The 26,128-nt window shown below is 41.0% G+C and overlaps 1 protein-coding gene across 3 annotated transcripts in view; it reads left to right on the top strand.

Moving 5' to 3' along the window:
* The window catches only part of PIP5K1B (phosphatidylinositol-4-phosphate 5-kinase type 1 beta), a 170,238-nt gene that overhangs the window by 59,531 nt on the left and 84,579 nt on the right, over positions 1 to 26,128 (top strand). For all 3 annotated transcript variants that reach the window (XM_054032396.1, XM_054032394.1, XM_054032395.1), the window contains one exon: positions 18,787 to 18,917. In XM_054032396.1, the coding sequence (XP_053888371.1) occupies positions 18,787 to 18,917 (131 nt within the window). The remainder of the gene's footprint in view (positions 1 to 18,786; positions 18,918 to 26,128) is intronic.

Here is a 26,128-nt window from a genome sequence, read left to right as displayed (position 1 = left end):
TTTTGAGCTGAGTTTATAGATGTGACTTTTTTGTTGTTTGTATTAGCGTCCCCCAAGGATTGAATACTGATGGGTGTTTGAGGCAGGGGTACAGAAAAAGGCTGGGTTCTTGGCTCCGGTAAACGAAGAGACTATAGTACTTCCAATAGAGAGGTACGGTAGGTAGAGAGAGAATACTTCAGTTTATGAAATTAGTACGTCTTCCATGAGGAGTGTAACCTCTACTGGCCACAACTCACCTGTGTTTGTTTTGCTGTACCTATTCTGTCTGGACTCATGCCCTTACCTCAGAGGTTCCCAATCTTTCCCTGTCCTCCCAATCCCAAAACTAGCCAGTTTCTTGCCATGACCCCAGTCCCACAATGCTTTGTGGCTGCCTCTTGCAGTTCTTTGCAGCTAATTTTTAATGATCGAAAATGTGCCCAGAGATTGACAGGTGTATATTCTAGAACTAATTTTTTGAAAGAAGTATACGTACAATATCAGATTGATCCAGTTTTGTTGGCAACTCACATATGTTGTCCTAGTGCAAAATGACACCAGTCATGACTGGAAAATCTCCAGTGGACCAGTAGAGATAAAAGGAGGCATTGGGACATCCGCAGATTTTGTTTGTTTGTTTTATGGAAGAACTGAAAGCTGACTTTTAAATTGTTGCTGTCAATATGTTCTTAGGTAGGAAAAGTACAAAGATGTCCAAGTATTTTTGTGATTTAGAATCTTAACACGCACTACCTAACACACTAGTTATTCTGCAGGGAATTCTTCATATTAATTTAAGGAATGCATTATCAAAGGGTGCTTGAGGTTGTAGTTGCATAAGTTCCTGGGATTTGGAGGTCTGTTTTTGGACTGGTAAGATTTCATGCTTTTTTTCCCTTAATATTGTCAACAGGCCAGATTTGCTCCAGGGTGATGACAGTTCACAAGAGTAAATCTGCCTAGAGCTAGAATGCAGCAGTGCAAGCTACTTGCAACCCCTGTTCCATCGCAGGCCCGGAACTGGTGGCACAACTTCAAAAGTGGGCAGTCCTGGCCCAGAGATGTGCTAGTTCAACTCTCCCGGCCAGCCATGTTTGGCTGGGCTCCTGTAGAGCCTCAGCAGGATTTTAAAGCTGTTCTCTCCCAAAGTGACACCCGCACCCCCCACAACACAACTGTCTGTCTAACTGGGGTGCCTCTGCCCCAGTACTAACAATTTATAGTACTTTACTAAAGTGCTGATTAAGGAAAGTACATATGTGCTTAAATGCTTTGCTGAATCTGGACCTGAAATGGCTTTGTAGGCGTCTAACCCAGCAGACAGACTCCTTGCAGACACATACCGTAACATTTGAAGATTTAGTAATGTTCAGATGACAAAAATAAAACCAAACCATTACGGCCACATTCAGTTCTGGTGCAACTCTACTGAAGTCAATGGAGTTGCACCTGCTTTACACAAGGGCTGAATTTGGCACCTAATATTTAAAAAGCAAAGTTATTTATAAGACACACAAATGAAGCTTGTCCCTTAGATATTGTAATTTGCTTCTTAATAGTTTATTTCCTGTGTTTATTCATCTCTGAGTAATAGGCAGTGAGGTTTAGTCATATTTTTAAAATACATACAAAAAAGGAATATGATGCATGGAAAATTTCTACTTGTGATGTAAAATCCAGTGACCCATAAGTGTAGAGTGCTCCCTTTATTATTTATTACAAATATTTTCACTAAAAAGAAATAGTATTTTTCAGTTCACCTCATACAAGTTCTGTAGTGCAGTCTCCATTGGGAAAGTGCAGCTTGAAAATGTAGATTTTTTTTTTTTTACATAACTGCACTCAGTCTTACTTCTTGTTCAGCCAATCGCTAAGACAAACAAGTTTGTTTACATTTACAGGAGATAATGCTGCCCACTTCTTAAAATAAAATTACAGTGTTTTCTGATTAGTTACTATGTACTTTAGTTTCTATGTTTATTTTGTGATTCTTTCCCACAGCTAGTAAAAATATTTATAATAAATAATAGTCAGCACTGTACACTTTGTATTCTGTGTTGTAATTGAAATCAATATATTTGAAAATGTAGAAGAACATTAAAAAATATTTATAATAAATTTAAATTGGTATTCTGTTTAACAGTGTGATTTAAAACTGTGATTAATTGTGACTATTTTTTACTCTCCTGATTAATCACAATATTTTTGTTTTTGTTTGACGGCCCTAGTTTTTAGACAGCTTGTTCATTTTGGAGTTATTCACCACACACATTAGAATCTCTGGGACCTATTTTACGTTTTGGCTGAATTTATAAACTTCTTGATTGGTTTTGCTGGGTTTATAAATATTCTAGATATAACCGGAGGGATTTGCAATCTCTCTAATCAAATAATTTGGCTAAAGAAATACAGAAACTTCACAAATACAGTTTTTAAACTGAAGAAATTGAATAACTTCAGTTCAAGATCCCAAACTATGCAGATATGGCTAATGGATTCTGTACGCTCTGTAAACCAGATAGTATGATTTTTAAGGAAACTAAAAGCTTCAGACACACCATTTGGGGCCTGAAAGCTCTGTGAGTCAAATAGCTATGAAATCTTTATCAAAAGAGCTTAGGATATGTCTACTCTGTAGGTAGGAAGATGCCTCCCAGCCCAGGTAGATAGACACACACAAGCTCTTCTCAAGCTAGTGTGCCAAATATCGCAGTGTGGATGTTGCAGCATGGGCAGTGGCACAGGCTAGCCATCCGAGTACTGACCTAGTGAGTCTGGTGGGCTTCTACTCTGGCAGCTAACCCGTGCTGCTGTCCATGACACAACATCCAGTGCTGTTTTTTGTTCACTAGCTTGAGCAGAACTAGCATATGTCTGTCTGCCCAGGTTGGGAGGCATGATTCTAGCGGCAGTGTAGACATACCCCTCCATAGCAGAGTGCCTTAGATTAGAACTTCTGCTGGGTACCTCACACAATCTTCTGGGTGCCTGAGGAGGTTGTCACTTGCATGAAATATCCATTGGGGTTTACAATCTCTGCTGATCGGCTCCAAGGATTCTGTGGTCTCTGCTGTGGTTCTTGTGTGAGTTACAACAGGCAATAGAGGAGGCCTCAGACCCTGATTAGGGCATAGAACTTCTGCATGTTCCCAGCCACAGAGCAGCTCCCAGATCTGCTCCCCAGTGAAGGGTAAACCAGATTTCAGAAGTCTCCTGTCACTTGCCACTCTGATGGGGAATCCACTGGCCCATGGTGGGGTATGTATAATAATAATAATAAAGGCAAGGCTGAAGTCAAAGCAAATGTGGAAAGCATTAATTGTCTGTGTTGTGGCAGTTGCAGTGAGTTTACTAATACCTAGATTATGTATTTACTGACAACCTTTACACTAAAATCAGACTTTGCACCTCAGCTTTATCTTCAGTTCCTTCTGCTTTGCATTTTATAACACACGCTTTACATAACCGATTGAAAGTTGCACTTAAACAGAGTGGGTCAGGTTTATAGTGGTTGTAATTTGTCTCCCTTTGTCAGCCTGGGTCTCGGCACCCCTGGGGGGGAAGCACTCAAGTGAAGGAAGGTGATGAGTGAGGGCTTTAACTTCCACCATGGATACCATACAAACCCTGCTGAGGGAGCCTGCAGTGTGAATGCACTAAATTACCACATCCTTTAGTTGCCATAGCTATGTCCCCTCTCCCTTGCTATCACCCACCACTTCTTGGGCTGTGCTAGTCATCTGCAGGCTCCTAGCAGAGCAGAGAGGGGGGATACACCGGTGGAAGCTGGTATAGAAGCCAAAGTGAACCTGGTCCTCTCTGTTTATGTGGAGCACTGAATGGGTTATGTAAATAAATCTAGCCCAGAATATTAAAATTAAGGTCAACATTTTCACAAGTGACCTCTGACTGAGTGCTTATTTTCTTTAAGGGTGTTGACCTTAAAGGGTCTACCCTTTTCCTCCAGGGTAGATTGGCTGAGGCCCTGGAGTTTTTTCGCCTTCCTCCGCAGCATGGGGCAGGGATTGCTAGCAGGAGGGTTCTCTGCCAATTGAAGTCACCAAGACACAGGATTTGGGGACTTCATCAGCAGAGTCAAGGGAAGGGTAGGGACGGTTTTGTGGCCTGCAGCATGCAGGGGGTCAGACCAGATGATCATAATGGTCCCTTCTGACCTTAAAGTCTTAGTCTATGACCACCCTCAGCTCCCAAGGACATCACTTGGAGTTATGGATGCTCAGTACTTCCGAAAGTGAGGCCCACGTTTTCTCAAATTGGGCACCCAGAATCAACAAACACTCTTAAAAATGTAAGCAGAGATATTTTCAAAGAGTGGCGAAAATGAACAAATATGCTCTTACCCAGCTTAGCAGTGTACAGGATGCTCGGATTAAAACTGGGCAAGAAAATAATTTTAGTAACTTTTAAGCTAGAAAAACAGTGATTTTAATTGAATTTCCTGCCGAGCTGCCCAGCAGTGATCGCCACCATTCATAAAACAGTTACAAGAAATCTATTTCCCAACCCCCTTTTGAACAGTGCAGCATATCGGAAAGTGAAACTGATATGGAGAACAATGTTGCAATTGTTTCATTGTAATTCCAACGTCACAAGAAAGTTGCAGTGCAATTACATGTTCAATATAAAAATATTAGTCATTGTAAAGAGTAACCACCATCGTTTCATTGAGTTCTGTTGAGATGTGATTCTAAGGGGCAGGGAAGAGGGATGGATCAAGGACCAGGAATAGAACTGTGTAACACATGGGTTTCTGAGATGAGAGGGCAGACATAGCCTCTTGCTACTGCTGACCTTTAACCTTTGTAGCTGCCCCTATATCTTTGCCACTAAACTTTTGTACCTTTCCTGACCCACCACTTCCTGCAGCTTCCTATAACTGCATCTATAAGATAAGAGTAAATGTTTTCTTCCTTCCCGCTCTTAAGCGATAGATTGTTTTATTGCAATTAGAACTAGGTTTGGCCTGTAGGTCTGGAAGTCACATTTGCTGCCAACACAGCAGATGTGCAGCAATAACAATAAAGGTGATCTTGTTCTCCGGAGAGGAAAAGCCAAGTACTAGTGTCCATCTACCCAGCAGTACTAAGGGAAAGGGGTTTATGAGGGACTGCAGTCCCAGATCTAAGAGTACCACAAACAGGTGGGTGTCCTTGCTGGTAGTCAGAGTGCAGTCTGAAATCGGGGATATTAGAATGCAGCGACTCATAGTTACAAATGGTGGTGAAACAGTAGGATTATGCAGCTCGGGCCTTTTAAAAATAACGAAGGAGAGACCTTTATTTTGGAGTAGTTATGTTACAACAGTGAGATGAGACGAAAAAATGTCGAAAGTGTGACTGCCTCAAAAATGACCAGCAAAGTCAGGGAATTTATCCTCCTTCTCCCCCCACCCCCTGCTCTGCCCCCCCCCCCAAGCAAAGAACAATTAAAATGGGTGCTGTATCAGTGGCACAGCACCCACCCAGAGCTGGATGTTCCCTTAGCAGCAACCACTGTAAAGTTAACTGGATGTAAAGTTAACTGGACACAGCCAGTACCTAACAAAATAATAAAAATAAAATTATCACTGCTGTAACATCTCTTTTAAAATGTGACAAGAGGAAATATCACTATGCGACATGCTCTAACCTTAGGTGGTTTGGCTTAAGATTCATAGAAATCTATCAAGGCTGTTTTTATTTCATGAGAATGGGAAAGGTGTTTGCATGGGATTGGAAAAGGTCCTGTGTGTAGATTGTTGTTACTTATGATAAGTAAGTATGACTGAAGAACAAATGCTTTCTTGTAGTCAAAAATTCCTAGAGCATGAACGTGACTCAAAGCTGACTCGAATCATTGAGGTTTTTTTTAAAATAAGGAAATTTCTAGTATTTCGCTAAAATTAGTGGGAGTCCTGCCTGCAAAACAACTGCCTTTTACCTTTAGTCCCTTTTTCAGATTTATCATTGTGCAGTGTGGTATAATTTAAATTAATTACACTGACAATTTAAAAATTATATACCATGTACTTTCATGTAAATCAACCTTACATTAGGGAATTCTCTCATTTAGGAGTTGTACCTATGTCATGCGAGCCCCAGAGAGGGAAGTAATTTAACAGAAACTGTCCTCCAATGTGAAACTGCAGTGGGGAGAGTAATTTAATAGACACCAGGGTTTCTAAAGGAAGATGTACTGAATATAGTTGAATAGTGTTAAGAATTATTATAAACCTGTTGAAACTCTGGGACTTGAATTGTGGAGATAAGAGTAGCAAATGTAAACAAAACAGCAATACAACAGCCAAGGGAAGCAGACTACTAGCACCAAGCAGGCAGGGAGCAGGAGAGAAGGATGGGTTGCTTGTGGCATACAGGACAGGGGTGCTATGGGATACAGAATCAGCCCATTTGGCTAAATCCCACAAGCAGCAAGATAGGGAAGTGGGGCACTGGAAGTCTCCTTACAGGAGTCATGGCTGCAGGACAGAACAAGTCACTGAAAATTTCCCTATAAATATTCTTGCCCTTGGGCAAGAAACAGTGAATGGTGGAAAGGCCCAACTTTGGGCACTTAACTATCCCTACTATTCCTTACTGCACTAATAAAGAGCAAGGTGGTTATTAGTATTTAATAATAATAGTATTACAGCACTTAAAGGTCCTAACCAAGATCTTGGCCCCACTGTGTTAGGTGCTGTGTATCGATATAGTAAGTCCCTGTCCTGAAGAGTTCAGTCTAAATAGACAAAGTGGACAAGGGTTGGAAAAAAGCAAGTATTTTCTTGTATATATGAGAAATAGAGGCACAGAGAGAGTAGTTATTTTGTATCACATACTACCATGCTAGGTGCTACACAGGTGAACAGAAAGACACGTCCTTTCCCCAGAGAGTTTATAATCTCACTCATTTTGTCATATCTAAAACTGAGTGACACAAAAGGAAGGGGATTGGGCGAATAAGTGTGATAATTGTATCAATGTGGTTGTGCAGTTACTCTGTTCAGGCATGTGCTCCTTTTGGTGGTTCAATTAAGGTCCCCAATCTTTATTTAATATATATATAATTGGTACCATGACTTGCTTATTTGGGGCATTGCAGAAAATCTGAGCCTGTGGATACAAATTAAATGAAAGAATAGTGTCTACATTGCAAAGAAAATCCTATGGCACAGTCACAGAGCCCGGATCAATTGATTCAGGCTTGCAGAACTCGGGCTGTGAGGCTTAAAAATAACAGTGGAGATGTTCTGGCTTGGGCTGGAGCTGGCCTTTGAAACCCAGCAAGGGGCAGGGAGGGTCTCAGTGCCTGGACTACAGCCTGAGCCTGATTGTCTACACTGCTATTTTTATCCCTGCAGCCCAAGATAGATGAGTCCCAATCAGTTGACCTGGGCTCTGAAGCTTGGTGCTGCGGGTTTTTCTTTGCAGTGTAGACTACTCATAGTGGACCAGAGTAGGGAGGGAATTTCATTCATTTGTGATCATTTACAGCACGGTGGGGGGTGTTGGTGGTGGTGAGGGAAGAGATGTTTGTGGGAGAAATGGCTGAGTGGATTAGAAAAACTGTTGCCACTGGCAGAGTGTAGAAGGAGGGGAGCAACCCACTAAGGGATTAGGTTGGATCTTGGGGTTTATTTAAGCTATTGAACTCTTTATTTTTTTAAAAGAAAAAAAAAGATTGAATTCAGCATCTTCTATGATGCTTCTATCCTATATCTCACTTATTTTGCTTATGGTGATATCCTATTAACATGTATAACTCTGTTGAATAAAACAGATTGAGTATAGGCAATTTAAATAAAATGAAATTGAGTCTATTCCCAATGCCCTACTCGTCTCTTCTCCTTCAGTTCTCCCTTCAGTCTTCATGCAAAACTTCTGCTATGTCAATGTCCCCTTCACATAGTAAGGGGAGCATGTGGCCTTTTGATGTGCCTTCAGCCCAGATCTGGGTCTTTTACTATTTTAAATGATTTATCTTCATAGTTTATCTGAAATACTTTATTCTATAGTGTCTTGTGCTCAGGGCCAATCTTTCACCATTATATAAATGGGAGTTTTTTCCATTAACTTACATGGCAGCAGGTAACAGCCTTCAAATTCTCATGGAAATAATTTAGCAACAAGCAATGCCTTCTCCGATAACTATAGAATCTAAATTTGTTAACCATCTTTTTTTTTTTTTTTTTTTTTTTTTTTAATGAAGGCCGTCTTTTCTGTAACCTTGTAGCCAGCTCACAAGGTCCCTAACAAAACTTGTTGAAATGAAACCATTTAATAATTTCCTCTATATAAAATGTTAGGCAGCATAAATATATAGTGATGAGTTCCACAGATCCAGCTTAAAATAGAAAACTCTGTGTCTGTAGCCAGCATAATATCATTAAAATCTTAGTTATTACATTCACAGGATCATGTGGTGACTTAATACCCCATTTGAAAGGATTTAAGGTCTTGTTTATTGTATTATTCAGAAACTGCTTGCATGTCAGCTAGTTACAGGATTTCAGCTCATGGTGAGGTAGTCTAAATAGACAGAAGCCTATTTACTATGTGTTGAGGTAGTAATACACCTAGCAATATATCCAGTCTGTGAGAATATTTTCACTAGGGAGAAAGTAACTATAGGTACAAAGCTGACCGAGTACCTGTATGATATTGTGGCTTTATTCTATAGCCTTTTGTCAGGGCCTACTGCTTTTTTTAGTATCCAAGTAACCGGTTTCTCCTACACAAACCTTTCAATGTAAGCATTTATAAAAAAGACTCCATACTTTTTTAAAATTTTAAAATCAATATATGTACCAAAAAAAAGAGGGATACAAGTACATCCCAGGATGAAAGCCAAGTTATTTTAGGGCTTCTGATTTCAAGTGTTAGCCAATAAACAAACCAACCAACCCTGATGCTCAAAAAACAAACAAACAAAAAAAGGTATTTATCCACAAAACACTGGAAAAACAAGCGTAATGGATACGTGTATAAAAGGCTTGTCTACATGGCGCAATTATGAGGATTATAGGGGTGTGATTTCTAAAGTACACTAATGTGTTGCACATGAATTGGTCCTTTTGGTGTGCGCAAAGATTCCCTAGAGCGCTTTAACATAGTGAAACAGTATTATGTTCAAGTACAGTAGAGGACTTTAGAAAGAGATAATATACATTATATACAAAGAGGAAAAACCTTGATTTTTTTTTTTTTTTTTTGGACATCTACATAAAACTCATATTGCTAAAAAGAATGCCTCCAAAATGAAATTATAGTAAACCCTGAAAAATGGAAGCCCTGGTTATTTACAGGAGGGTGCTAGTGGCGGGAGGTAAAGGAAGGGGAGTTCATTTCAAATTTATGTGTGGGGATGCCAGGGAGGGGGTGACCTTAAACTTCATAACTTGTTGATTCCAGTCAGAGATCTGGGTGGATCACAGTTTGCAATGATAAAACTTAAAACCTGAGAAAAATGACTTCACAGTAGGATCCTCTAATATTACTATTTTCACAATTTGCTAATCTACGAACTGAACACTTTGATCTTCTAAAGGGCTTAGTCGGGGACAGTCCTATGCTCAGTGCAGAAGTCTGGTACCATAGTGGGGGCACTGTGGAGCCACATAAACTCTGGAGTCTCTCTCTGGGAGGAATTTTTACTCAAAAAGACACAATTCCTCCTGGAATCCCCTCACTGCAACCGTGGAATGCTGCAGGCCTCCATGGAATGAACTTTGTCCCCACACTGAAATGGTCCCATTCTGTGTGTGTCTGTCAAAATACGTTCAGACAAATATTTAAAATCAACTGGCAGCTTAGAATAAACCTTTTGGAGAGTGAGGAGGTGAGAAGATTCTTTTCTACAGTTATTTAAGCCCAGATCAGCACCTTTCACAAAATAACCAGTAGTAGGGGAAAACTTGCATGTAGAGCACCACATCATTTTCATAGCACCTTGACTGTGTGAGGGTGGAGGTTTCATAGATGAAGTTGTCAGGATCTCCAGTGCCAGTGCAGAATGGGGATCCAACCACATAAATCTCCAACCAAACAGTGAAGCAGAATTCCCTCCAGCTGGGCTAATGGTGTCCCTTTTATCCTGACAGCATGCTGGCTCCTGATCTCTGCTGGCATTTGCATCCTCACTACTGCTGCATGTTTATACCTCCTTCACGCAGTTAAAATCATAGGCCCTGATCAACAAAGCATTTAAGCATGTGTGTGAAGCTGAGTATGTGTTCTAAGTCCCATTGAAGTCATTGGGAATTATGCATGTGCTTAACTTTCAGCAAACACTTAAGTGAGAGTTTACTCAGGGCCATAGTGAGGAAGTCAGTTTCCTGAATAGTTGGATGCTATCTTCCCCTTCCCCCAGTTTTTTTTAAAGCATGCTGTGAGAATGTGTTTCCTGGCTTTACACCAACACCTGCTCTGCCTTTGAATACTGGGGAAAGAGGCAAGTTCTGTTCTGCTCCTTCTGCTGGCTTCTAGGCTTTTTTCTGGCCCCTTTCTCCTCTTCTTACTGCAGCAGGGAAGGGGAACATCTGTCCCATTTATTTACTTTATTTTCTTTGCAAAAGTCTCAAACTGAAACAACTTCAAAAAATCCAGAGTTGGTCTTCTCATTTGCAGTGACTGTACCATAGTTTGAAAGAGGAGGGGCTCTTGGCATTGTGGTTTTCCTTCTGTACAATACAGTAGGTGCCATTTAAAAAAAAGATTCTCACCTTTTTACCAGTACAATACTACTAGATCTAGTACTGTTTCCTATTGTAAGTCTAGTGTATACCTCAAACTAGTAATATCTTAACTACCAGTAAAAAAGAGAAGAGAAAGCTTTTAACTGTGCCACTCTATTTAAGTATAGTAAGGCCTTGTATGTGGTAACTATCTTCAATTTAATGTAGAAAAAGCACCTGAATTTTAAGTACATTTTATATTTCATCTAGAAAAGCTACAAAACTCCTAAGGAGTTTTATCTGTAATATATTTTTACTTGTAAACATGGAGACACAAATTATATATATATATATTGCTTTCCTTGAGGTTCAGAGCAATCTTTCCTTTTCATTGCAATTTTTTTTTTATTTCTGTTGATCAGATCACTTTGTTTCTAAAAGGGCAGATGAGTGGTTGATCAAGCATTAAACATTGGGGGCCAAAAATCTGCTTTCTGTGCAGTGGCTTGATATGCAATCCAACTGAAGTCAGGAGTTGTGTATGCATAGCTAAGAGCAGATTTTGGCCCAGATGGTGCTATTTAACATTTTAATTATGCAACTAGGCAGAAGTATGGGTTGGACAGTATGTAGCAACACAATGTTCAGACATATTAGCATGCATGAGTCTCAGTGGGGGTGGCCAACAGTTCATCTAAATGTGATTCAGATATGTGCAGAGGAAACAGAAGGAAAATGAGTTGAGTAATATAATGGGCTCTACAACCATTTTCAATAACAGACAGACAACGTATGTGATAGTGTAGAACATGAGACAAGAAGCCAATTGGTTTCATAGCATAAGGTTAATGAAATATGCATATCGGTGTTGATTGCTGATGATTGTTCTCATGCTACTGTTACTAGTACTCTAAAATATGCTGATTCCCAGTTATGTGATCTTGGAATCATTGTGCAGTTATGCTTGATGATGGAGGGGCTAAGGGATATCTTATGAACCTTCACATGAGGCTAAAATGAAGAAAAATCAATTTCAGTCTCTAAAAGGAGAGAACTCTTCATACTGAAGGTCCCTGAACTTTATTGCCAACTCTACTGCACTGGAGTCTTGAAAGGGAATTTAAAAATATACCAGACATGGTTTGAAACTTGATCTTGTACTGTATTGCTGCCTTGGAATACTATAAAAGGGAACCATGAGTATAGAGAAAATGCAAGTGAGGAGTGGAATTTTCCCACAGACTGTAAGGGATTTTAATGGCCAATAAATATATTGTTGCAGTAGTAAGATAGGGAAACTAAGGCTTTGTCTACACTAGCACTTTTGTTGGCAAAACTTTTGTCGGTCGGGGTGTGGAAAAAAAAAACCACACAGCTACCGCTGCTCATTGGTGGTGTCTTAATTATGCTGGCCGGAGAGAACTCTTCCACTGGCATAGACCAGCTACACAGGAGACCTTGTACCGCTGCAGCTGTGCTGCTGTAAGGCCCGTAGTGTAGGCACAGCCTACGAGAAATGCTTCCATGAAGGCTCAGGGACCAGCTGTAAAATGGCCTAAGTTTGTCATCTTCCCTTGTGCTTCCCCCGCCCCAGATTGCACTCTTAAGAACAAAACAGGGTGGATTTGATTTAAATCACTAGTAAGGAAGACTCGATTTAATCATGGATTTCTACATAAAAGTGCATTCTTGTTGGTCGTTATAACCTTAATACATATTCCTCACAACTCAGAGATAGATGCAGGTTTCATGTTTAGAAGGTACACACTATCCATTTTTAAAGTGATTTTTTTTGAAAACTTTTCAGATTAGTTTTGTAGCTATATCAGAAAATGAATAATTGTTTGGTTATTTCATTTACCAAAGGTAATTGAAGCAGATAGTTCACCTCCCAATGACTTCATAAATATCTCCAATTCAACAGGTTAATCATTAATATTTGGAGGATTTTCTTGCCATACATCACCAGACAGACATTTAAATTGTTTTATTTAACTAAAAGAACGTTATGTATTCTGGATTTTTTTCTCAACAGCAAACCATATAATATTTTAATAAAACAAGTGTATGAATTTTTGAATTTAATTAAACATTCAGGTTTTTTAAAATCAGGTTTGTTTTTGTTAAAATTGTTTTAACTAAAATAGTTAAACGAAATATTTAAAAAAAAAAAAAACAAAAATTAAATCGACTGTGTCAGCCAGGTCAATATGAGAAACTTAAAATATTGGCTTCTGCAGCTAACTCAGTCGTCTTCACCTTCATTTTCTAGTTCATAATCTGGAAAAGGAAAAACAAGCTTTCCTGCGTTTTCAGGTCCCAAACGATTTCTCAGTTTGGAATGAATTAGTCCAAAGGAAGAAAGTATTCTTTCTACACTGGCAGAAGAAGCTACTGCTGTTAAAAGTGAGATTATCACTTCAACAGTCTCTGAATCCAAGTGCTTAAGTGACTTCCACCAGTTCACTGGTCAGGGCCGGCTCCAGGCACCAGCCCAGCAAGCAGGTGCTTGGGGCGGCCAAGGGGAAGGGGCGGCACGTCGGGCTGTTCGGCGGCAATTCGGCAGCGGGTCCCTCTCAGAGGGAAGCACCTGCCGCCGAATTCGTGCCGAAGAAGAAATTATTGTAATTTAACTCTGTCATTGCATATTTCTCTTTTAAGATCCCACTCAGTTCCTTCCAAATTTAAACAGTGTCAGCAATAAAAGTTATTTCCCTACCTTTTGTTCAAGCCTACAGAAATAAGCTTCAGGGTAATCAGATGTGTTCAACATTTCTCTTAAGCCCAATGTTGAGAACTTTGGCTGTGACAGTGCCATCTATTTTTTTCATGATTTTGTTCACAAACTGTCATCAGATTAGGCCAGTTCTCGATATAGTGCTCAAAACAGTCTACTACTGAGTTCCATCGCATGTTTTGTGGGAGAGTTAGCTTGGTTCCTCCCACTTTTTTCAGAGCAGCTGCTGCAAAGTGGTTGTTACGGAAGTATTTTGCAATTTCAACAATATTAGCCTTTATTTTTGGAACACTGAAGTCTTTGGCTAGGAGGGTGCATCAAATGAGCTCTGCAACTGTATGTTGTTAGCTTGGGACTCTCTTCTAAATTTCTTCTTATCTTGGATACATTTGCAGCATTGTCTCTGACCAAGCTGCATACTAGACATTTGAATTTTTTTTCACAGTTTGTTATAGCTTTTATTGCTACTACTTGTAAGTATTCTGCTGTGTGTGCATTTCCTGATGTATCAATTGTTTCTGTAAGGAAGACATTCCCTTCTTCTGTTGTGTCACAAGCACATACAACAGGATCATTGTGGACATTGCTCCACCCATCAAGACTCAGGTTAACAATTTACCCTCTCTAGACCTTTTGCTCACTGCTCAATTTCTCTTTCATATGCTTTATCCAGCAATTTGCCTGCGATATCTGCTTTGTTGGATGGACTGTATCCTGATCTTAATGACTGAATCATGTTAATAAAGTGTGGGTTCTCAATCATACGGAAAGGAGAGTTTGTTGCATAGGGTTACCATTCGTCCGGATTCCCCCGGACATGTCCAGCTTTTTGAGCTAAAAATAGCATCCAGGGGGAATTTGTAAATGTCCGGACTTCCTTCCCCTCCCCCCCCCCCCCCCCATGCAGAGCGTGCGCGGCTAACAGGGCAGCTGGCCGGATGGTGCCACTTACATGGGGCTCTGACAGCCAGAGAGAGTCCCTCCTCCTCTCCCCTGCAGCAGAGATCACTCCCTCCCTCCCTGCATTCGCAGGTTGCCTCCGGCAGTCTGGAGCTCCTCCCACACTGCTGCCCAGTGTGCCGGGACGAACGGCTCAGGCCTTTCCTGAGCAAGCTCAGAGACATTAGGCGAAGGCCAACAACAAGGGAGCCAGGGGGTCGGAGAAGGGGCAGGGAGGTTCTGGAGGGGGCAGTCAAGAGACGGGGGGGAGGGGGTGTCGGGAGTTCGGGGGGGGGCTTTCGGGGCGGGGGGGGTGTGGATAAGGTTTTGGGCAGTCAGGGTACAGGTAGGGGGTAGGGTCCTGGGGGGCATTTGGGGGGGGTGTCTTAGGAGGGGGCAGTTAGGGGACAAGGAACAGGGAGGCTTAGGTAAGGGGTGGGATTCTGGAGGGCAGTTAGGAGCAGGGGTCCCAGGAGGGGGCAGTCAGGGGACAAGGAGTGTGGGGGGGTGTTTGGGAGTTCGGGGGGGGCTGTCAGGTGGCAGGGGTGGGGAGAGGGATTGGAGCAGTCAGGACAGGGAGCAGAGGGGTTTAGATGGGTCGGGAGTTCTGGGGAGGGCTGTCGGGGTGGAGAATGGTTGGATGGGGTGTGGGAGTCCCAGGGGTCTGTGTGGGGGGTGCGGGTGTAGATAAGGGTTGGGGCAGTCAGGGGACAGGTAGGGGGTAGAGTCCTAGGGGGCCAGTTAGGATGGGGGGAGGGTCTCAGGAGGGGGCAGTCAGGGGACAAGAGGCAGGGAGGCTTAGGTAGGGGGTGGAGTCCTGGGGGACAGTTAGGGGCAGGGGTCCCAGGAGGGGGCAGTCAGGGGACAAGGAGCAGGGGGAGAGTTGGGGGTCCTGAGGGGGGGGAAGTAGGAGGGATAGGGGCGGGGCTAGGGCAGGATGGGGCGGGGCTAGGGCGGGGGTCCTCCCATCCTCTTTTTTGCTTGCTGAAATATGGTAACCCTATTGTTGCATAAACAAACCGGGCATTTTTTTCATCAATTACCTCTTTTTGTATTCTGCTCGTTCTTATCACAAACTTATCTACAGTTGTTTCTGGATTATGGAGTTTTTTTTCTTTTTGCTACCGGTGATATACTCTGGCTATGTGACATACATGATATAATTGAAACACTATCGTTGGCAGATAACTCTGAAACTATAGAAAATTGATGGTGATCTTGAGGTGGATAGTCTTCAGAATCCTGTATGTTGAGGATAGATTCTCCTAAACAAAATAAGTCAATGCAGTTATTTAATTATTATTACCATATTGCTCATTTAGTATTACTTATTGCATTCACTGACGCTCAGTACTACTTTAAAGGTGAAATTGTAAAAGGAAGATCTGCCTATTTCAGCTATTTATTTTTATCACAACTTCATCTAAAATGATAGTACCATAGAGTAACAACTATATTTTTTGCTCAAACATGAGAATTCAAGAATAGTCCAGAAGGAAGACAGGCAGTCCTTAAGAAAGAAGTATGTAATAAAAAAAGTTTACCAACCTGAAGATCCTGCATGTTCAGACATGTTCCTTTCATCATCTTCAACGCAGCTTCCTCCTGAGAAGGAACACTTCTCATGATGTTGTTTCATTCTGGCAACCAAGCCTTGCATTTCTTTGTTGCACTGTTTGCATTTTGCACGCATGCCTGTCTTATCCACACATAGAGGAATTTCATTAAAATATTCCCCGACTGCATCTCTTTTACGGCCTGCTGCCATTATAGGTTTTCCCTTCTAGTGAGAGAATAGTATGGTAGATCTCAAATCAATGAAGGCTACACCCAGAAAGACCTCAAGACTTCTGGAATATGCTGCTCAAACAGTTTCACTTTTGTTTCTACTGCCCAGAGATAAATGTGAGAAGGGAGGGACAGACTTCTTCTCCTTGTCCAGATTTATTCTGCCCCCCCAACAATCTTCTATTCATTGAACTTTTTGAAACTTTGCACTTTTAGAGAGAGGTAAGGGATTGACTCTGTGTACTCAAACTTGCAGAGGGCCAATAGGTTTGAGGTCTGTTATTTCTCACCTCCATATATTATTTATTTATTTAAAACACTTTTGCTGTTGACAAGCATGGTATCTCTGAAGACACAAATCCACAGTTTGAGAACTGCAAAACTAAGCATCTCTGATGGTATCTTCTAGACTGAGCACTGAGTCCCATTGGGTAGATAGAAAGATTTAACCTAAATAATCTATACAGAAGCCCCTGGAACCCCATAAGATTGCATCCATGAACTATTGGAACTCATTTACAAAACTTTTCTTAAACTTTACATGAATATATTGTCTCATACTATATAATTAGAATTTATAATCCCTATTCCATGATGAAATATCTTTGAGCTATAATGTGTCTTAATTAAAACTATCTTTAGATAGGTTTTTCCTCAAAAATCATTTTATCAAAAAAATCTGATTTTAAATAAAAAATCTTTTTTAAATCATTGATTTTTATCCACCCTGGAACAAAATAAAATATTTTAAACTGGAACAAATGTTTTCCTGTAGCGAAAGACTGCAGCATTTTTTTAAAATACACGTTATCTTGTCATCTGATGCAACTCTAAATACTGGATTGACTCTCAGTTAAGGGCATGCTTGGGCCACCATGCTTTAGGAATTTGAAGTAAAGAGTATACCAGTGGCTCCACAGTCTGTGAGCTGCCAGTGGTCCAGGGAATGCTGGCTCTCCTCTTTGCTTCCAGCTGCTATAAATTGTATTAAAATAAACCAAAAACCCAATAAATACTTTCCCAGTATTACTTCTCCATTTAAACAATTGCTGTGATTGCTATGGGGATGGTGATTGATTGTACTGACCAACTCCGCTCCTGATGGCAATCATGAATGGAAGTGGAGGTGATCTAGAAAACAATCTTTCTGTTAAGATGTGGTCCACGGTATGAAAAAAGCGTAAGAACTTCTGCACTACAAGGCTATACGTGGTTACTTGTGCCCACTTGGCGAAATCTTCAGGAACAGCTCATGTTCCTGCCCAACTGTGATGGCAAGGTTAATGTCCTCTTGAGTTCCCTGTTGCTTTTTCACCTGACTTGTCTGTGATCCTCTGTCAATAATAAGTTGCAGTTCCTCATTATCTGCCATATTTTCAGTCTCCATCCCTCTTTCCAGCCGTGTACTAGATGGATGTCCAGTTGTGTACCAAGAATCTGTCTGCATGAATACCAACTTAAACGAAGCGACATAATTAGTGCTTATGCAGGGCATTAATCATTCATGAATCACAGTTTTTCAGGGAAAGAGAAGTGGGAATCTTCTTAACCACACACAAGCCAAAACTTTTATAGTAGAAGTAGCACTTTGAGAAGGAATCTGTTGTTTCGTTCCACCAAATGACCTGTTATGAATTGTTATGCAAGTGCAAGGTCTGCCTGGTGTGTAGTGTTAATTATTTAAAATAAGTACACATCGCTACATCATTTCACATTTAAAAATAAACATTCACCATAGCACATGCACTTCTGAGAACTAAAATAAGAGCTAGTACAGTATTTCTCAAACTGGGGCCACCACTTGTACAGGGAAAGCCTCTGCGGGCCGGGCCGGTTTGTTTACCTGCCCCGTCCGCAGGTTCGGCCGATCGCGGCTCCCGTTGGCCACGGTTCGCTGCTCCAGGACAATGGGAGCTGCTGGAAGCGGCAGCCAGTATGTCCCTCGGCCCGTGCCGTTTCCAGCAGCCCCCATTGGCCTGGAGCAGCAAACTGCGGCCAGTGGGAGCCGCGATCGGCCGGACCTGCAGGCAGGGCAGGTAAACAAACCGGTTGTTTCTGATATTCTTTTGCTAGCAGTTATGATAGTCTGTACTACAGAATTGGAACTGAATACCGCTCTTGATCACCAGTGTTTAAACTGTTGACACTTTTGCTGCTGTTGTTAATCTCACCAATATATAATTAATAGTTACGCTAGAATCTATATTTTGAAGCTCAAATATCAGCATTCGTCATAGCTCTGCATACAGAGTTTGGCCCTTAGAATTTGGGAGGGTATTCTCTGTAAGATTATAGGTGGTATTTCAAAATTCTTGAAGGGATTTGGATGCCCAGTTCCCATAGGAATTAGGACAGTTCCCATGTCCAAATCCCTTAGACACTTTTGAAAATTGCAGCTTATGCAAATTTTATAAGATGTGTTTATATTTGAGGCCTCAGCTACATCAGTCTCTCTTTTTAAATCTTCTTTTTTTTTCTGAGTAGCAGTTAACTCCAGTTAGAGGTGAATCTCGTCTGCTTTCCAACCCGAAAAAGTAAAGCTGACCTGGTACCAACCCCAAAGAAAGATTTAATTAAAATAAAATGCTTTGTTCAAAGAGTGCTCATGATAAAGAGCAGGAATCCAGATATAGTAAACTGACATTTTAATGCTTCTTTTCTTTTGCAGACCGCATCATCTGCTATTAAAGGAACTATTCAGCTGGGAATAGGATACACAGTAGGTAACCTCACCTCTAAGCCAGACAGAGATGTACTTATGCAAGACTTCTATGTAGTGGAAAGTGTATTTCTACCCAGGTAAAGACAATCCTATCTAATATAAGACTTTTCAAACCAAAAATTAACAGCATGCCTTCGTTTACTAGATGTGCTAACTATAAGGATTATTTTGAAAAGAGAATTATCCTGAAACAAATGGGATCATAGTAAGTTATTAATGTAAGAGAAGTTCAGTGTTTTTATGAGAGGATATTTTAATAATAATAATAAAAAAGAAATGAATATGAACTATTTCAACTGGAAGTTTGGCTTTCAAAATACTTTGAAAACTAATGTAGTAGACTAGACTCTACCTTTCTCCTGTGCCATAGCCACAACTGAAGCAAATCCTTGCACACAGTTAGGTCTGCCAACTGTCTCCAACATTCAGTTCATTCAGAAGCATCCATATTTCCAGATCCATAATTCCAAATATGGTGGTGTAAGGATGGTGGGAGGGATTACCATGTGCACACTGATTAGTGAGAACAGATGGTCCTGTGTTTCAGATATTAGACTGAAATTCAGGATCTGGGTTAAATTTCTGAGACTGCCACAGACTGCATGTGTGACCTTGGGCAAGTCACTGAATATCTTTGTGCCTCAACTCAACATGTATAAAATGAGCCTAATAATGCTTCTCTACCTTGTCAAGGTGTTGTGAGGACTAATATGTGAGGCAGTCAGGTCCTATGGTGATGGGGACAACATAGGTAGAAAATTTCAACCAACATCTAACTCCATAACTGGTGCCAACGTTACGCATTTGTACACCGACTGGACACCATAGTTATTGTGCAGATAGCAGTTTCAGATATTCCTATAGCCCTATTTAAGGGATAATATTTGAAATAACATACTCCTGTTTATGTGGGAAATCCAGATCACAGCTGATATCAACAATAAAAAAAACTTGTTACATAATGGCTTATATATTTTTCCAAACTGTCACATGTGACAAAGTATAAAGAACATATAGACCAAGATTTTCAAAAATAAGATTTCCTAAATCCACGTTTAGGTACCTGCCTGATTCTCAGAAATACTGAGTCCCCAACAGCTCCCACTGTAGTCACTGCGCGCTGCAGGTGCCAGGCATTTCAAGCCACCTACTTAAAGCTTGTCTACATGAACACTTAGCTTGCAGCAAGCTGGGGTGTAAATCTACCCCACACTAACCTGCTGCACATTAAGTGTCCATGTGGATCCTGCTACCACACACTAAAAGTTCCCTAGTGCCGTGCTTCTCAAAGTCGGGCCGCCGCTTGTTCAGGGAAAGCTCCTGGCGGTCCGGGCTGGTTTGTTTACCTGCCACGTCTGCAGGTACGGCTGATCACGGCTCCCACTGGCCGCGGTTCGCCGCTCCAGGCCAATGGGGGCTGCAGGAAGCGGCATGGGCTGAGGGATGTACTGGCCGCCCTTCCCGCAGCCCCCATTGGCCTGGGACAGCAAACCGCAGCCAGTGGGAGCCGCGATCGGCCGAACCTGCGGACGCGGCAGGTAAACAAACCGGCCCGGACCACCAGGAGCTTTCCCTGAACAAGCGGCAGCCCGACTTTGAGAAGCACTGCACCTAGTGCATTTTGATCTCCTGTTTCAAAGCAGGGTAGATTCAAGTGCATTAGGGCGCTTCTAGTGCATGGTAGCAGGGTCCATATGGACACTTAATGTGCAGCAGGCTAGTGTGGGGTAGATTTACTCCCCAGCTTGCTGCAAACTAAGTGTTCATGTAGACAAGTCCCTAGTTGAGTATGTGTTGCAGTTTGCATGTGGGCTAAGATTTAATCTGAACATAAACCCATAAATCATCTCTAACATAAAATATAGTCCTCAGAAACATTAGAAATGACATCACTAAAACAATGTATGTATTTGTTAATAGGCAGTGTTTAATCTTGAGAAAAGATGATTGAGAGGGGATCTGATAAGTCTTCAAATATGTTAAGAGCTGTTATAAAGAAGATGGTGATCAATTGTTTTCCATGTCAGATGAGAGTAGGACAAGAAGTAATGGGCTTAATCTGCAGCAAGGGAGATTGTAATTAGGAAGTTTTTTCTAAAATCTAACCTAAAGGATAATTAAGTTTTGGAATAATTTTCCAAGGGAGGTTGTGGAATCCCTATGATTGGAGATTTTTTAAAGAACAGGTTAGACAAACACCTGTCAAGGATAGTTTAGGTTGACTTGGTCCTATCTCATCGTAGGGGGGCCAGACTTGATGATTACTTGAGGTCCTTTCCAACCCTACATTTCTATGGTTCTATGACAGCCATATTTTTTAAAAAATTGATCTGGTCTGATAATGTAAAGCCATTGTTTATGTGGAAGACGACGCGAGGCTAAGTTAATCTAAAGCATTTTCTTAAAGAAAATCTCAAACTTTGGAACATATTGCCTGGATAATATCCAGTCTTTACCCCACATGCTGTAGTTGTGCCAGTGGGAATTATTCATGTTCCATGCTCGTGGTTTGTGAGTGTCTATAATTGATGAGTTTTGTATATGCTTTTTCTGTGTGATATATTCTGGGGAAAATATGTAGATGCTAACCAAATAAATCCGTTTAATACTTCACCAAGAATTTTTCAGATTACAAGAAGTAAATTACCGCTTCTATATTGTCATGTAAACAAACTCTTCACTGTTTCAAAAACCAAAATAATAGCCCTATTTGGATGAGGATGTTGCCATTACAAAGACGGTGCATGTACCCAATAGGAATCTGCATGGCTATCTGTAAAGACTTCAGAACCCAAGTTATTCTTTTAAATATCAAGTGAAACTTGCCTTCACAAAAACTACTATAAGCACTTGTTTTTGAATTAATAGCATAGAAGTGGAAGAATCCATTCAGTTTCCTTTTTTTTCCAGTTTGATTTTTTTAACATTTATTAAAAAAAAAATGTTGTGAAAGCCATAACAGGTTAGTTACCTGATATGAAAACACTCCTGCATTACACACTTACAAATGCAATTTCCAAATGCCTGTGTGGTTCTTGTGTTAATGGTAGAGATAAGACCAATTTCTTCTGTTTTAAAAATGGAATGTGGGCATGAGGAGCAAATTGGCTTGCTTGTATTGACAGAGTTTGTGTTTTAACAGAGAAAAAAAAAATTAGTAGCATCTTCTTGTCCAGTCATCCAAAGATAACACACAGAAAAATATCAATTAAAGGTATAGCCAGATGTAGCAAGTAATTTGACTTGCTGTCTGGTTTTACTAGTCAGTAAGCAAGAGAGAGTTGTATATAGTCAGTCTCCTTGACTGAAATAAAAGGATCTTTCTATAAAGGGTATTTATTGATGATCTTCCTCCATTAGATTCAGGAGTAGCAATCCATTTGTCTTTTAAGACCAACTGTTGAATCTACAATTTCTGTGCATTAGGTTTTATAAGGAGATGGAAAGTCTGTGTCTTGTTTCTTTGTAAACTGCATATTTATCTGCCTGTCTAAAATGATATTGAGTAGAAATAATAAGGTACTAGTTAGCAGGGCCAGTGCTTCCACTAGGCGACCCTAGGCGGTTGCCTAGGGCGGCAGGATTTGGGGGGGCGGCATTTTGCTGCCCTCAGCGGGGGGTCCTTCCGCTCTGGATCTTCGGCAGAAATTCGGTGGCAGGTCCTTCGCTCACTCCAGGACCCACCGCTGAAGTGCCCCGAAGATGCGGAGCGGAAGGACCCCCGCCACCGAAGACCCCAGGCCCCCTGAATGCTCAGAGGAGAAGCGCTGCTGCCTAGGGCGGCAAAAACCCTGGCGCCGCTCCTGCTAGTTGGTATGAATTTCAAGAGGAGGACCCTTCATAGTAACGTAGGGAGCTCCACTGTTGGGTCCCATTTGAAAGTACAATGCAGATTATTCCTGAGTGTCACCAGCAGATTTAGTCAACTAGGATATAAAAGTAGTAGGAGTCTCTCTTTCTCAATGCAAAGGGAGTAGTGACTGAGACAAAGGAGGCAAAACCCTAGCAACAGCTAATCTAGCGAGAAAGCCTAGGCAAAGGTGAGTTTGATGATAATTTGAATGATTCCCTCTCTGTGATTAGGGCATCATTGGCAAATTTGAGCTATGTAAGGGGTGTATGTGATCATGAGGAGAAAATAGGCTTAACAAGCAAGCAGCCACATTTTGCACTAGCTTCAAGTTTCCTTGAATTCAAGTAATTTAGCTGTAGCCCCATCCAGAATATTTAACTTCCATGTTGCTACATAATGTACGTGTCCACTTGCAGCAACACTTTGTTTTTACGGGCTGTCCTGATCATTTCATCTCCCCTTTGACTAGTCCCTTGTCTGCACCCAGTCCTGATGAGTGATACAGGGAATGAAGTGACTTATTTCATAGAGTTCCGTGCACTCCTGTCATAGTAGTGGGAGCATTGTTGCAGTGGTGGTGTTTTTAGCATATGCGCAATGTGCCTGAGGTAGCACGTGACCAGGATTCATCACCAAATTTGGTCTGTTGGTTGGATCATTAGTTTCCCTGGCCCGGGCCGGGTACTGATGGGGAGTGCGACGCTGTAGATCCAGACTACTTGAAGTGCAATGAAACAACACTTCTTGCATTCCAGCAAGCAAAATCATATGACCCTTACAGTGCTGTATAAAAGAAAAACGGCGGAAAGATAGCCAACAATTGTTTTATGATTAAGCAATAACAGAAAAGAAATAACCTCTGTGTAGTTCTCCACCTCGCAAGTAAACTGCACCATCTGTATGATAGTTTAATAACCATAGCAAAACATAGTATTATTTCAGGATACTAACAATAAGAGATTCATGTGGTAAAAACACCGAGAGAAAAGGAGGAAAATGGTTGGTTAGTTTAGAACTCCACATAATGGACCAAATTCTGCTGGGTTATACTGCTGTAAAGCAGGAATAACTCCACTGATTTCAGTGCAGTTACTTAATATTTACATCGGTGTATCTAAGAGCAGAATTTGGCCCAATGCTTGGGTGTATTGCATGTTTGATTCAGTCAGTTTCAGTAAGTTACCGTGTCTTTGCACTGTGCCTTTAAACCACTTAAAATGTTTTCTTTCACTGGCCATTATAGCACATGTGCAGGGATGAGAAGATACCTTCCTTCCCAGCTTCTATTCCTCTTCACATTGATCTTTGGGACAGGATGTGACAGGCAAAGCTCTTGTTGTTCATATTGGGCTATCCAGAAGGAAGTTGACAGCATGTAGCTTTTAGGAGCCAACTGTGATGTGTCACAGAGGGTTACAGTACAGTCATTCATTTTTAGGACCAGATTCTGGATGCCGTTTAAATGGCAGTGAGCATGAGTGCTCATTTTACAGAACACAAATTGGCTGAGCCAGTTGATCCTGAGGGCAATTGGCCTGCCTGACATATGACGAGGGAACCTATGGCTGCTCTACATTTGGGTAGTATGACGCTACTCTGGGAACTTATGCAAATAGTCTCTCCTGTCCCTCATAAACACCCCTATGCAAATCCATAGCCTCTCTTCCCTCTACTAGGGCCAATGCAGTTACTGTAGCAATACTGGCAGCAACAGCCAAGCTGTCAGAGATATTTTATGCAGCCTAATCATTCTCTTCCCTTCTGTCACCCAACTTTAAAGGATTCTCCACTCTACCTTGGAATCTTGGGGAAATGCTGCATGCTCCGTGCCACTGGTCCTCTTAGATCCAGTGTGATGTTATGACTTGCAGGGGTCTTGGTGTTAGACATGTCACAGAGTAACTCTAGTTCACACAACCTTATTATGATATGACACTTTGTCATGAGATAGATATAGGTATAGATATATAGTTAAAATATTTTACCAGTTAAATGCAAGTTATCCCGAGCTTTTTTTTTTGACAGCACCAGGGCTCATTTCTGCCCATTTGTAGAAGGTCCATGTATCTAGCTTTAAAAATTTGTCAAACCGCATTGCAGGCACTGGGCACTAGGAAACATATGCCAAACTCTGCCTTTTTGTTTTCTCACTTCTTTCAGTAGAAGGACTTCTAAGCTCCAGGCTTTTGCCAAATATTGTCAAGTGTTCAATCTTCACAAGTCCATTTATGGGTCTCTCACTTTCCCCCTCTGCCATATGCCTTATTTCAGCTTCTAGACATTGACCAGCATCCCCAGTCATGTTCCTCAGCATTCCAACTGGGAGGCTTACATTATTTGGTTTTCATCTATACATGTTGTATTGCAGGCAAGGCTGTTTCTACAATGATTTAGTTAAGGTATGGACATTTTCTCTTGCTGTCTTGTTACTGAAACATTAGTCAGTAGTTCACAATATGTGATGGCATGTGAGATATTGTCAGGGTTTTATAACAGCTGTGGAGTCTGGTGATATCAAAAAGTGGGTAGGCAAAATTAATGCGTGAAAGTATGATTACAGTTAATTAACAGTAGTTAGCAATGGTCATATTGTATCTGATAATATCAGGGTAGGGGTGCCTTGTCTCTGAGCTTCCACTATACAAAATAAATGAACCATTAGCTGATGTATTTTCCAGAAATGTTATGGAAAGATCAGAAAAGCTCTGAATTTCAGAGGCACTTTCCATACAAAAACCTAGGAGAGTTGAAGGGCCAAGTGTTTCCCAAATAATTATATGTACACCATTCCCTGTAGGATACACATCAACAGTATTCAGATTCACACGCATAACTACTTATGCTGTAATTCATGCCCACTCTATTGGCTCCATGTTGACCTATTTCACACAGAGGAATGTATGTAACTTGCCGAAGTTTCTTAAATCCAGTCTTCGGTAAAATTCTCTCTCCCATTTTCGTGCTCCTCCAGCATGGACATGCAGATCTGCTGAGGAACACTTTTTAGGGGATGAAAGAATCTGGGCAGAAAGCAACTTGGTAGGGAAGTTTCTGCCATTTCTTCCAGTATGTGTAAATGTTGTTCAAAATGGAGACACTGTGACTCCAAGTACAAAATCAAGCCTATTATGAACTATCAGCCATTTTGACTTGTAAAAACCAATTCCTAATATAGATAAGGTGAATTAGTTGATTTTTTTTAAATGTATTTTTAAACTTAGCCACCTGTCTCTTAGGTGCTTTAAGATGCCTCCATACAAGGGACTATCACCAGTGCAAAATTAGTAGTAGTATTGTTATCATTAGAAAATAATTAAGAATGCCCATTTGGTGGTTATTGCCACATAAATCTTATGGACCCAAATATAATTGTCTTGATTTATTTTGAGATTCTTTAATGTTCACATGCGTTGCCTTTTAAAGATGTCTTATATC

Source organism: Malaclemys terrapin, chromosome 6, assembly GCF_027887155.1.
Source record: "Malaclemys terrapin pileata isolate rMalTer1 chromosome 6, rMalTer1.hap1, whole genome shotgun sequence".
Classification (NCBI taxonomy): domain Eukaryota; kingdom Metazoa; phylum Chordata; order Testudines; family Emydidae; genus Malaclemys; species Malaclemys terrapin.
The sequence above is the reverse complement of the archived record's forward strand: the minus strand, read 5'-3'. Positions and strand labels throughout refer to the sequence as shown.